At 45.6% G+C, this 14,243-nt stretch overlaps 1 protein-coding gene across 1 annotated transcript in view; it reads right to left on the bottom strand.

Annotated features, from left to right (window-relative positions):
* The window catches only part of LOC141116366 (protein S100-A1-like), a 34,467-nt gene extending 20,809 nt beyond the window's left edge, over window positions 1-13,658 (bottom strand). Inside the window, exons 1-3 of the mRNA XM_073608601.1 lie at window positions 13,636-13,658; window positions 13,479-13,556; window positions 12,834-12,962 (exon numbers count right to left, since the gene is read on the bottom strand). Of these exons, the coding sequence (XP_073464702.1) occupies window positions 12,834-12,962; window positions 13,479-13,556; window positions 13,636-13,638 (210 nt within the window). The 5' untranslated portion in view covers window positions 13,639-13,658. The remainder of the gene's footprint in view (window positions 1-12,833; window positions 12,963-13,478; window positions 13,557-13,635) is intronic.
* Between the last annotated feature and the right edge of the window lie 585 nt (window positions 13,659-14,243).

Below are 14,243 nucleotides of genomic sequence, written 5' to 3'. Positions count from 1 at the left end.
CCCCAGTTACAATAATGTATCTGCCTCAGTCATCAAGAACAATGTTCTTGGGTTGGAATGAGAGGGAGTTTTTAATGGCTAACATGACACCTCCTTTCTTATGGTTTGGTGTGCAGGCCAGGTATATGAACGGATAATCCTTATGCTTACAGTGTGGGTTGTTATCGGTTTGAAAATGCGTTTCTTGGACGCAGAGAATGTCCGCCTTTTGTTTGTTAGCTTCCTTCCATAGAGAAAATCTTTTTGCCGGGTGGTTTAGACCACAGGCGTTAATCAACAAGCATTTGATCGTCATTGTAAGGATCGTAGTATGTTTGGTAAGGCATTGTGGTGTGGGTACTCACTGTGACCAGGTATTTGGTAGGATGCAGCTGCCTTGTTGAGGTCACTTCGAACTGAATTGCGTATTTCAAGATGAACAATAAAAAGAAAAACAACAGAAAAAAAAATAAGAAAAGTCAACACAGGTATCATAATAAATGGATCTGAAAAAAAACTGATCCTAGTGCAGACGTAACTGCTACAGATGGTGTAGGGGTGTTGAAGAGTGTTCAATAAAGAAGCTCTTCTCCAGAGATAGATGTTATGCTTACGGGTCATTGCTATGAGCTTCCACCGGTATTCTTCTTTGAAGAGCGCTTGTGGGTTACAGTTTGCCATTCATTTTGTATAATAGGCGGCCCTGCAGGGAGTGAATGGAGGGTGGTTTGATCAGGGAGTATATTCCATCTCCGCAGGGCAGCAAGCCCCTCTTCTAATGTGGATACTGTAATGGTGGCCCCATTGTGGGTAATGGAAAGCTTTGCCGGGTATTTCCATTTGTGGAGGATTTTATGGTTCCTCAGTGCCTTTGTGATTGTCATCACGTGAGGCTTGCAATATTTGATCCTTTATGTGATAATAATGTACTCTCAGCAGTACATCCCTGGGTGTGTCAGCAGGGAGAAAGGATGGTTTGGGGACCCTGTGAATCCTATCCACAAGAAGATCTTGTGCAGTTGCTGCTGGCACTAAAGTTGAGAATAGGGTCTGGGCGAATTGCAATAGCTGATTAGGGGGAACTGCTTCAGGTATACCCCTCAATTTGAGGTTGTTCCTCCTGGACCTGTCCTCGAGGTCCGCCAGCTTGTCCTTTATCCATGCAATGTCTTCCCCCTGAGCTGTGTGTGCCTCCACCATTACATTATATGATGAGGTATATTCCTCCATCGTGTGCTCTACCTGATGCACTCTGTGGCCTAAGGTTTGCACCTCCCTCTTGCAGTCATTTATCCCTCTGACCCCTGCAGGGATGATCTCATGGACAGCAGCATGTCCTTCATGATGGTGTCTGACACTGGTCTGTCTGCTGTGGGGAAGTCTGTGATGGGATCCCTGTCCTGAGTGCTCTGTGTTGTGATGGTGCAGTGAGGCCCGCTTACCTCCATTACAGGAGGTCTGGGTGGAGAGTGCCTCCGCTGTTTGGATTTCGCCGGACTTCTCGTTGAGGGACTAGATGTGCCCAAGGATGATTCGCTGGGTGGGTCAGGTGCGTTGGTGGAGGCAGACGATAGCCCTTTGATGCCGCTGCAGGCTCCATGCTCTGGCCTGTTCCCCAGAGCGCTGCCCCCATTTTGCTGAGGCTCCCGCGTGGCATAGTAGCTCGTAATTTTTTGTGGCTGCTGCGGGTTCTTGCGGTTTCTGGGCATCTTGTTTCGATCACCTTGGTTTCGCCGGCTGGATGGTAGTGTTTGGGGTCTTAGATGGCACCGGTGTGCTCTGATGGCTTCGGATTATCTCCAGTGGACGAGCGGAGCTCCTAGATTAAGCATTCATCTTGGAGACCGGTCGCCACGCCCCCTCTTCATAAGACATTTCTAACACATAGCATGTACATAGCAAAAATGACACCCCAAAATGCATTCCGCTACTCCTCCTTAGTATGGTGATACCACATGTGTGAGACTTTTACACAGTCTGGCCATATACAAAGGTCCAACATTGAAGTAGCACTTTCAGGCATTCTACAAACATAAATTGCACATATCTTTTCTCAACCATCTATTACAGTTTTGAAGGCCCTGGAGCACCAGGACAATGGAATTGTCCACAAAATGACCCCATTTTGGAAAGCAAACACCTCAACATATAATCTATGAGGCATAGTGAGTCTTTTGAACGGTTCATTTTTTTCCAGAAGTTTTTGGAAAATGTGGGGAAAAAAAATGAAAATGCATTTTTTTACACAAAGTTGTCCCTTTATAAGATATTTATAACACATAGCATGTACATAGCAAAAATAACACCCCAAAATACATTCTGCTACTCCTGAGTATGGCGATACCATATGTTTGAGACTTTTACACAGCCTGGCCACATACAGAGGTCCAACAGTGAAGTAGCACCTCCGGGCATTCTAGCAGCATTAATTACACATATCATTTTCTGACTACCAATCACATTTTTGAAGGCCCTTCATATTTCTAACACATAGCAGGTACATACCAAATAACAAAAGATTACCTGTGGTTTTAGAAGTGCAGTGGTCCACAGAGGAGAGCATCGGTCCAGGCAGCAGGCAGGAATGAGGTCAGCGACAGCAAAAGCAATCATCCAGGCAGCAGGCAGGAATACTGTCCATAGTTCATACAGGCAGAGATACTGTCAGCACAACCAGAGCACAGCCAAAGCACAGCCAAAGTACAGGTCCAGGTAGCAGGCAGAGGTGTCCTGGCAGAAATACTGTCCAAAGTTAGTAGATGCAGCAGGCAGATAAATGGTCAACACAGCCAAAGTATTGGTCCAAGCAGCAGGAAGAAACATGGTCCATAATGTCATGGGTCTTTACAGGCAGCAATATGGTCAGCACAGCCAAAGTATTGGTCCAGGCAGCAGGAAGGACCATCAAGCTTAGGGCCAGGGGGGACAGGGGTAGAGGCTTCTTCCACCCAAATTGCTTTGAAGCCTCCGGGCAACCAGACTAGTTCTGGGAGGACAGAAAATGAAAAACTGGTTTTCTCTACTCAGAACGCTATTCTGAAGCCCCTCACATATGTGAGACCCCTGTGTACTGAAGTAGATGGCCAAAAGATCAGTCCAAGTGGCAGGCAAAAACATGGTCAATTAACAGGCCAAGGTCGGTGCATGTGAAAGTCAGAAACGTGGTTTAAATTGGCAGGCAGAGGCATCGTCGGTAAACAGGCTGAGGTTGGTGCACGTGGAAGTCAGAAACGTGGTTTAAATCGGCAAGCAAAGACATCGTCGGTATACAGGCCAGGGTCAGTTAATTAACATGGTAGCAGGCAAATGGGGAAATGGTAGTCTGTTAATAATAAGGGGAACTAATATTGGATAGATGTATGATAATTTTTGAAGCAATCTCCAATGCACAGGCCAGGTTGGGAGGGACATTGGGGACAATAATAGCTGGTATCTCTTCTTACTCCTCCTCTGCTGCATACATGGCATTTCTTTTGGCATCTTCTTCCAGATTCTGTGGGGGGAATGTGATAGGGAAAGTGTTGCTCATGAAGTCGACTCACGCTATCAGAACGAATGCTTACTGGGGCGGGACCTTGTTGGTAAATGAGGGCAGTGACAATATCTTCAATATACTTAAGGTAGGTGATTTGTTGGTTTTGAGTTGCTTTTTGGTAGCAGACAAACAAATTAAAAAGGGCCCTGTGAAACAGGAGAAAAGCAACTTTCTTCTACCAATAACGGGACTTTCTGGTTGATAAATAGGGCTGTAGCATCTGATCGTTTAAATCCACTTTTCAGTCATCCACTTGTCAGATCTTCAATGCCAAGGACTGAATGTGTCTGTAGTGTGGTTGATCGCTTGCTGCAAGCCTCTGGTCCCCCTTGCTGAGTGCTTTGATCTGCTGGACGGAGCATTCCTGCTTGTCTTTCTCCTGTGAGGAGGTCGATTGTGTTATCTCCATTGAGTGGATATCCTTATACAAGATGGTTTATAGCTTGCCTCTGGTAAGCGTGCATTTCTATAGGTGGTGGATTTTTCACTGGGTGCTCTTCGATGAATTTTGATTTATCACCATTGGACATTGATTTGGTTTCGGGGACCTCTCTCTCTGGTCATTGTTATTTATTTCTATAATTTATGTCATCACAATTGATTTTGGTTATTTACCATCTGATACCGATTTGGTCTTGGGACTTTTTTCTCTATTCAATGTCACTAATTTATTTTATGTCACCTTAATTGATTGATTGTTTATGAATACTTGTATTTAATTTAATTTCGCATTTTCTATATTTGACAATGTTTGTTATACTTTCTGTAGTATAATAATTTAATTCTGTAGCGCGGTTCCTATATATTATTTTGATTTGGTTATTTGTGTATGCCTCACAATAGAACTGCAGCTTAATTTAATATTTCATGCTTGTGAAGCGCGGTCATTTTTTACATTTTTCTGGTTGATAAATAGGGCTGTAGCATCTGATCATTTAAATCCACCCCCCATGTACATATTATAATCGTGGACACATTCGGGCTTTACAATGGGGCCGCCTCTTCTTTGGGGGTGTCATTGTGGATGGTAGAGAGGATGTGGTCATCTTTCTTGTCCCTCCACTTCATGGCCAACACCTCCTCGTACCTCATGAATGCCGATTCTCCGTTTTGCAAATTTTTGGTCAACAAATTTTGTGGGAATCCCTTCCGTTTTTTTTTAAAGTACTGCAGGCCGGGTTTTTTTTTACTTTAAAGGTGACGAAAAAGGGGCAGGCTGGTATAATAGTTGTCGACATATAAATGGTATCCTTTGTCGAACAGGGGGTATGCCAGCTCCCAGACAATTTTACCACTGGTTCCAATATATGTGGGGCAATCATGGGGCTGGAGCTGGGAGTCTTTGCCTTCGTAGATCCGGAATGTGAAGACATATCCAGTGGCTCGATCGCATAATTTATTTAATTTCACCCCATACCTGGCTCTCTTGCTTGGTATATACTGCTTGAAGTGCAGTCGGCCAGTGAAATGTATGAGGGACTCGTTCACACAATTTTTTTGGTCTGGGGTAAAAACGTCTCTAAATCACTGGGAAAAGGAATTGATTAGGGGGCGTATCTTATACAATTTATCATGGCTGCGATGATCTCGGGGAGGGCACTGTAAATTGTCATTGAAGTGGAGAAAACGCATAATCATGTCGTATCTTGTTCTGGACATGACAGCGGAATATATGGGCATGTGGTGGATGGGGTTGGTGGACCAATATGCATGGACTTCGTTCTTTTTTGTAAGGCCCAAAAATAATTTAAATTCGTCCGGTATTAGACGTCGCCACTGGAACATGTGGGCATAGGAAGAATTGGGGTTGGCAGCAATAAATTGGGATGCATACAGGTTACTTTGATCCACCATATTCTGCAGCAAATCTTGTGGGAAAAATAAAGAAAAATAATCAAATTGAGAAAAATTTGTAGTGTCAGGCTGCACACCTGGCTGTGCAGTGAAAGGGGGATGATAGCGGATCCTGAGTTGGCAGGCAACCATAAGGGGTTTGCCAGGGCATTGGGAAGGTAGGACTGGGGCTGGGTTCTTCGGGTTAGGCGTGTGATTCCAGTGCTTGTACTGGGCTCCTCTTCCTGGGGTCTGCCGCTGCTGGTGGTGGCAGATCTCCTGATCTTGGTCCTGATCTCATTCTTTTGGGAGGGACGGTGTCCTCTGAGGACTTGGACTCTGATCCACTATCCTCCACTGGCTCGTATTCTGAACCAGAATCGGATGATGGGAGCTCCCCGCTGCTCTCATAATCTCACATGGTAAGAAGGGCATATGCCTCCTCAGGTGTGTAAACCCTTTGCAACATTATGGTAGTACTTTTTTGGCAGGCCTATGTAATGGTACTGCTGGCGGTAGTGGTGGTACCGATGTGGTATTAGTGGCGGGCCTGTGTGGCGGTACAGGTGGCGGTATGGGTGGTGGTACCGATCATGGAACAGGTAGCGGTACCTGTGGTGGTGGTGGTACGGGTGGCGGTACGGGTGGTGGTACTGGTAGCAAGCCTGTGTGGCGGGCCTGTGTGGTGGTATTGATGGTGGGCCTGATGGCGGTACTGATGGCGGGCCTGATGGCGGAACTGGGGGAACTGGCGGTGGTACAGATGGCGGTACTGGTAGCCTGTGTGACGGTACCAATGGCGGTACTGATGGCGGTGGGCCTGATGGTGGTACTGATAGTGGGCCTCATGGCAGGACTGGCTGTGGTACCGATGGCGGTACTGGTAGCCTGTGTGGTGGTACCAATGGCGGTACTGATAGCGGTGGGCCTGTGACAGATGATTGACAGATGGGCTGATTGATTGACAGGTGGGCTGATTGATTGGGTGACTGACAGATGGGCTGATTGGCTGGGCTGATTGATCAGATGGGCTGATTGACAGATGGGCTGATTGACAGATGGGCTGACTGACAGATGGGTTGATTGAAAGATGGGCTGGGCTGTGTGACAGGTCCTCTTTATTGGTGGGGTCATGTTGTGCACAGTATACAGACAGAACACTGATATCTCACTTACTGATCCCTGCTCTCTCCTCACACGATCGGTGTGTGAGGAAAGAGCAGAGATCAGATGGTAACTGCTCCTCTGTGTTTACATTTGTGATTGGCTGTTATTGGACACAGCCGGTCACATGGTAAACAGCCAATTTCATTGGCTGTTTACCTTGATCGGGGAAGCGCTGTGTCCAAGGGACAACCGCCTTCCTCGATCCCTGCCCTGCACTCCTCCGGTGGCGCATACAGTGCGCGCCGCCGAGTTTGTTATGACATGTGATCGGCTGTGACATTGACACAGGCGATCACGTGGTAAATGGCCAAAATCACTGGCTGTTTACCGCGATCGGGGAAGCACTGTGTCCGCTGCACACTAGGGGGTCATCCTGATGGACGTCATATGAGGCCCAGTCAGGATAACACAACCACCGCCCGGCCATCATCTGTTATGGGCCGGGTGGGAAGTGGTTAAAGAAGCTTATGCTGCTTCTATCTAATTCACTGTTTCATTTTCTCCATCAGCTCATCCCCCACAGCTATTACCTTTTGTATCAATTGACCCCCCTCCTAAATTGTAAGCTCTAGTGAGCAGGGCCCTCTGATTCCTCTTGTACCAAATTGTAATGTAACTGTAATGTCTGCCTTCATTTTGTTAAGTGCTGCGCAAACTGTTGGTGATATATAAATCCTGTATAATAATAATAATAATAATAATAATGTTCAGCAGCCAAAACGAGTACTGTCTAGTTCTTGGTTGTCAGCGGTTGGAATATCTCATATCTATATTCAGACTGGGAGGAAGCGGTATAAGACAAAAGCACTCAAGCGGAGTGTGGGACGTTTTGTTACAGTTATATTCTATTTTATTCTGTTCTATTCCTTTATTTGCTATCCTATTTTAGTCTGTTTTACTCTATTCTTTTATTTGCTATTCTGTCCCCTTTTTTTCTATTCAAATTTGTTCTATTCTTTTATTTTGTATTCTGCTCTGTTTTACTCTATTCTATTATTTTATTTTCTATTATATTCTTTTCTATTTCTTTATTTTCTATTCTCTTCGGTAATTGGAATACTATTTGAATTTTAATTTTGTCAGAAATTTTGGTTCATCATATTCGTTTAAATTCATTATTATTGTAATTCGGAAATTAAGATACATCCACATTTCAGAATAACGAACAATTTTCCCCCCAAAATTCAATTTGGAGTGAAACGAGCCGCCCATGTCCATTACTAAATAAATGTGAATGCAGACACAGAATAGGTTAGGATGATGAGTATGTCTATAGGACAGGAAATCCTCGCAGTGAGGATGGATCAGATCAGAAAGATATGGTTAGTATTGTACCCTTTAAATAAACAGGCAAACAAAAGATCCACAGTAACTCCCTGAGTAAACACCAAAATAACAAGAGTGACCAATTATGGTCTATGGCTGCAGGTCCTTCTGCCAAAACTGCACCACATAGAAGGTTCCAGAGTTCCCCCAACTACCGGAAATTATTTTTGTATGATTGGTAATAAATCTCCATGTGATATTGGTGGATTTTAACATTACAATGTTACCAGATGATTAAAATGAGGGCCTTGGATTTCAGAACTGAGAATTGGTTGTCATTCAATCTCCTCGATCTCACCCTCTGGAAATAATAATTATAATTATATGATGATTGAACTTTCCATCAATGGCCCGGGGGGGACATCTTCCTGACGTTTCACAAAGTTCACTCCCAATAAGTTGATAATTACTCCTCCCTGTAATCGTGAGAAGAGGACAGGCCACCACAAAGATGGTTATTCAAAGACCCAAAGGTTGTACAATCAGATTACATAGTGTATGGTCTCACTGAAAGGAATCTTTCTGTGAGAGCTGAGAATGGTCTTCCCCATTAGGGAGATTCCTCCTCTATATTTGCCCTGGTGACCATGATCATTGAAAGTAACTTCGCAAAATTTTAGGTTGTCACCAGTGGAGGAATAGGAGGGAAAATCTTCCAATGGGGCCACCGAGGATATTCTCTCACATCCTGTTTTGGATATGGAACAGGAAGTGAAGGGAAATCTTACCAATAGGATGTAGCCCCTCCCCCTTATGTTATCCAAAAACTTAACAGAAAAAGCTTTGCCTTTAGTTCTCCTTTATTGAATTTGTAATTTTCATTCATTATTAATTTCCATTCCTTTGTATTTTATACGGTGGATTTGGTTGTTGAAGGGAGACGTAGTGGCACCTTCCGTAGCCGGCCTCAATTTTGGGGTTAAGGGTGATTTAATGTGGCGATGTGATGCATCGGAATCCTCACAAATTCGCTGTATTGTAATTCTCTGTCTTAGTTTTTATCCAAAAATTCAAAAGTCTTCAGAACAAAATACAGATCCTCTTGATCCTCAGAAGACACAAACTATCATTCCTCCAATATACTGAATACACAACATTACATTGAACCCTTTTCATCCGCCGAGCCTGGGAACTGCAACATAGAAAGGGGGTTTCTCTGCTGAAGCGTTCACCTAGGGCCCCAGAATAATGACACCCTGACACTTGGGGGTCCAAGAACAATGACACCCTGACCCTTGGGGGTCCCAGAACAATGACACCCTGACACTTGGGGGTGCAGAACAATGACAACCTGACACTTGGCGGCCCCAGAACAATGACAACCTGACACTTGGGGGCCCCAGATCAATGACACCCTGACACTTGGGGGTCCAAGAACAATGACACCCTGACACTTGGGGGCCCCAGAACAATGACACCCTGACACTTGGGGGTGCAGAACAAAGACACCCAGACAATTGGGGGCCCAAGAACAATGACACCCTGACACTTGGGGGTCCCAGAACAATGACACCCTGACACTTGGGGTACCAGAACAATGACACACTGACACTTGGGGGCCCCAGAACAATGACACCCAGAAACTTTGGGGCCCCAGAACAATGACACCCTGACACTTGGGGCCCCAGAACAATGACACCCTGACACTTGGGGCCCCAGAACAATGACACCCTGACACTTGGGGGTCCCAGAACAATGACACTCGGACACACAGGAATATTGGTATTGGATTATGGTCATTGGTATTCTATAGATATATTGATGAAAAAAACAGAAACACAGAAGCATTTAAAGGATAAATTTCTAGTTTATTGAGACGTCAGTCTTTGTACGAGGGTCTCCTCCATGGCGGTGGAATGAACGGTCGGAGTGCCTCAGCTGCTCTCACAGAAGAAGGTGTTTCAGGCCAGGAGCACAGAGGCCACAAAGATGGCAGACTCCTGGAAGTCCACCGCCCCAACTCCGTTCTCATCCAGCTCCTAGAGAAGGAAGACTTAGATTTAATCAACCATCGTTTTCCCATCTTTCCCCGGTTCCTGCCTACATTACACCGAGATTCCATCCTAGAAGAGTATCCCACAGGAAATAAAAAAGTGTATTTAGTTTGGAAATTTGAGGCTTTCGTGGTAAAAATTCTACACGTCTGTTTTATTCATCTTTGTAGTTTGTGTATCAAGATTATGTGGTCCTCTTTAGAATTAGTCAACGCTATGCAACCCTCAATATATTTTTTAGATAATGATTTTTGAATGTCAGGTATCAGCAAAAAGACTTTTCAGAGGGTTCCCCAATCACCAATTTTGGCTGTTGATTGTGTGTGACTTGCTTTAGAAAGTAACTACATGCAGTATCTGGAGTAGAGTTAAAAGATATTACTTTTTATTTATTTATTCTGGAGTCCTTGTCCCTTTAGAGCCGGTTCACACAGGGGGGCTTCAAAGTCACTCAACTCTGAAACCGCCCCGTACAGCGTGACTTGCAAAACAACTTCTGTATAGAAGTCAATGCAAGCCGCTCTGAAGTTGCCCCAAAGTAGTACAGGAACCTTTGAGTTGAGTTTGACTTGAGTCGCTCCTATTAGAACGGTTCCATTGTAGAGAATGGAGCGCGACTTGTCAGGCCGCTAAGTCACCGGACAGGTCACCCCTGTGTGAACAATGGCTTTCTTCTTGTCACTCTTCCATAAAGGGGAGATTTGTGGAGAACACGACTAATAGTTGTCCTGTGCACAGATTCTCCCACCTGAGCTGTGGATCTCTGCAGCTCCTCCAGAGTTACCATGGACCTCTTGGCTGCTTCTATAATGAATGCTCTCCTTGCCCGGCTGGTCAGTTTAGGTGGACGGCCATGTCTTCATGAGATGTTCAAAGCTTGGGAGATTTTTTTTATAACCTAACCCTGCTTTATACTTCTCCACAACTTTATCCCTGACCTGTCTGGTGTGTTCCTTGGTCTTCATGATGCTGCTTGTTCACTAAGGTTCTCTAAGAAATCTCTGAGGGCTTCACAGAACAGCTGTATTTATACTGAGATTAAATGACACACAGGTGGACTCTATTTACTAATTAGGTGACTTCTGAAGGCAATTGGTTCCACTAGATTTTAGTTAGGGGTATCAGAGTAAAGGGGGCTGAATACAAATGTCCCCCCCCCACACTTTTCACATATTTATTTGTATCATTTATCATTTTCCTTCCACTTCACAATTATTACCTCTGATGTATGATGATGATGAGGATCAGATTAGGTCCCCCTTGCTAGTATCGGGTTGGACCCCCTTTTGCCTTCATTCTTGGTGGCATAGATACAACAAGGTGTTGGAAACATTCCGATGATGATGGGGATCAGATTAGGTACACCCAGAGGTGATCCTCATCATCATCATTATACATCAGAGGTAACCCTTTCCTGTCCAGAGTGTACCTACTAGCTAGGTTCCCCTTGCTAATAGCGGGTTGGGCCGCTTTTGCCTTCATTCTTGGTGGCATAGATATAACAAGGTGTTGGAAACGTTCCTCAGAGATTTTGCTCCATAGTGACATGATAACATCACACAGTTGCTGCAGATTTGTCGGCTGCACATCCATGATCCGAATCTCCTGTTCCACCACATCCCAAAGGTGCTCTATTGGATGAGATGTGGTGAGTGTGGAGGACAATGGAGTACAGTGACCTCATTGTCCAGTGGTGAGATGATTGGAGATTTGTGACATGGTGCATTATCCTGCTGGAAGGAGCCATCAGAAGATGGGGACACTGTAGTCATAAAGGGATGGACATGGTCAGCAACAATACTCAGGTAGGCCGTGGTGATTAAACCCCATCCCCCACACCATTACACTCTCACCACCAGCCTGAACCGGTGATACCCCATCCCCTACACCATTACACCCTCACCACCAGCCTGAACCAGTGATACCCCATCCCCCACACCATTACACCCCCACCACCAGCCTGAACCGTTAATATCCCATCCCCCACACCATTACACCCCCACCACCAGCCTGAACCAGTGATATCCCATCCCCCACGCCATTACACCCCCACCACCAGCCTTAAAAAGTGATATCCTATCCCCCACACCATTACACCCCCACCACCAGCCTGAACCGGTGATATCCCATCCCCCACACCATTACACCCCCACCACCAGCCTGAACCGGTGATACCCCATCCCCACACCATTACACCCCCACCACCAGCCTGAACCGGTGATATCCCATCCCCCACACCATTACACCACCACCACCAGCCTGAACCGGTGATATCCCATCCCCACACCATTACACCCCCACCACCAGCCTAAACCAGTGATATCCCATCCCCCACACCATTACACCCCCACCACCAGCCTGAACCGGTGATACCCCATCCCCCACACCATTACACCTCCACCACCAACCCGAACCGGTTATACCCCATTCCCCACACCATTACACCTCCACCACCAGCCTGAACCAGTGATATCCCATCCCCCACATCATTACACCCCCACCACCAGCCTGAACCGGTGATACCCCATCCCCCACACCATTACATCCCCACCACCAGCCTGAACCGGTGATACCCCATCCCCCACACCATTACACCCCACCACCAGCCTGAACCAGTGATATCCCATCCCCACACCATTACACCCCCACCACCAGCCTGAACCGGTGATACCCCATCCCCCACACCATTACACCCCCACCACCAGCCTGAACCGGTGATATCCCATCCCCCACACCATTACACCCCCACCACCAGCCTGAACCAGTGATATCCCATCCCCCACACCATTACACCCCCACCACCAGCCTGAACCAGTGATACAAGGCAGGATGGATCCATTGGCCAAATTCTGACCCCACCATCTGAATGTCGGAGATGAAATCCAGACTCATCAGACCAGGTAACGTTTTTCAAAATCTTTTAGTTTCACCCTGACACTTGGGGGACCCAGAAAAATGACACTTGGTTGTCCATATTATAATGTAAATGATTTTCTTACTTTGATAGGATTCAGCTTCAGATTTTCCTTCAGCTCATTTACATTCAAAGTTTTTGTATTTCCTTCCTTGTTTGCGATCTTATTAAATTCTTCCGCCAAACTCTTTATATTCTTCTCCAGAAATATGACCTGTACAAAGATATGAGGAGGTTCCATCATCTGATCTCCAACCTCTTCATCCACTAATATTATTATTATACATTTATATAGCGATAACATATACCACAGTGCTTTACAGAGATCACTGAGCCAATCACATCAGTCTCTGTACCAGAGGAGCTTACACTCTAATGTCCCCTCCCCCACAGTCACAGTTTTCTATGCCTCCTATTAATAACAAATGTATTATTGTCCTCCGCAATGAGGAAAGTTTGGTTCTCACCCTGTATAATGAGGAAAGGTAGGTACTCACCCTGGTATTAATGGAGGTAGGTACCCCCCTGGTAGTGAGGAAAGGTAGGTACTCCCCTTGTATAATGAGGAAAGGTAGGTACTCACCCTGGTAATGAGGAAAGGTAGGTACTCCCCTTGTATAATGAAGAAAGGTAGGTACTCCCCCTGTATATGAGGAAAGGTAGGTACTCCCCCTGGTAATGAGGAAAGGTAGGTACTCCCCCTGTATAATGAGGAGAGGTAGGTACTCACCTTGGTGCTGTAAGCATAGAAGAGACTCAGAAAGATCAGAAGACAGAACATTTTGTTGGTGGGTTTGAGGATTGCAGTCTGGGGATGGGGAGAAGAGAACACAATGATGATGGGTGAGGACGGGTAATATAAACTCTCTATAGGTAATATAACTTACCATGGTGATCGATGTGACGGCACACACTATGCTGGGTACAGGTGTGAGGAGACTTTTATATGAACTGAAATCTGGTCAAACCCTCCTCTCCCCACCCCCTTTATGTGTATTATATTCCTTGTGTGGACACACCCAGCTCTGTACTGATACCTCTATACAGGTGATCCACACTCCAATGACTTGTCCTGCGACTTGGGACTGCAAAGTCACATGACAAGTCATTCCCCATGATTTCCAATGACAACCATTCATATTAGTACGACTTCAAGCCATGCCAACTTCAAAGTAGTCCCTGCACTACTTTGGTCCGACTTTTGATGTGAGTTACACAGGCATTCCCTAAAATCGCAGCCACAAAATTGCGTGACTTTAGAATCATGGTAGTGTGAAAGGGGCCTAACTAGCTTGATAAAACATTCTTCTCACCACTGAGCCCGGCTCTATCTCCACAGGAAGGAACCTTTTATAGTGTGGGGTGAGACTATGAGCACTGAGCCATGACTGGACAAAGTCATAACTTTGCCCAATCAGAGCTCTCACAGTGCTCTTTGCCCTGACTGGGCAAAGCCTTTCACCTGACCGCTGGTCAGGTGCATTGCTTCAGCCAA

This window comes from Aquarana catesbeiana, linkage group LG13 (genome assembly GCF_042186555.1).
Source record: "Aquarana catesbeiana isolate 2022-GZ linkage group LG13, ASM4218655v1, whole genome shotgun sequence".
Lineage (NCBI taxonomy): Eukaryota > Metazoa > Chordata > Amphibia > Anura > Ranidae > Aquarana > Aquarana catesbeiana.
This window is presented reverse-complemented; position numbering and strand designations above follow the sequence as displayed.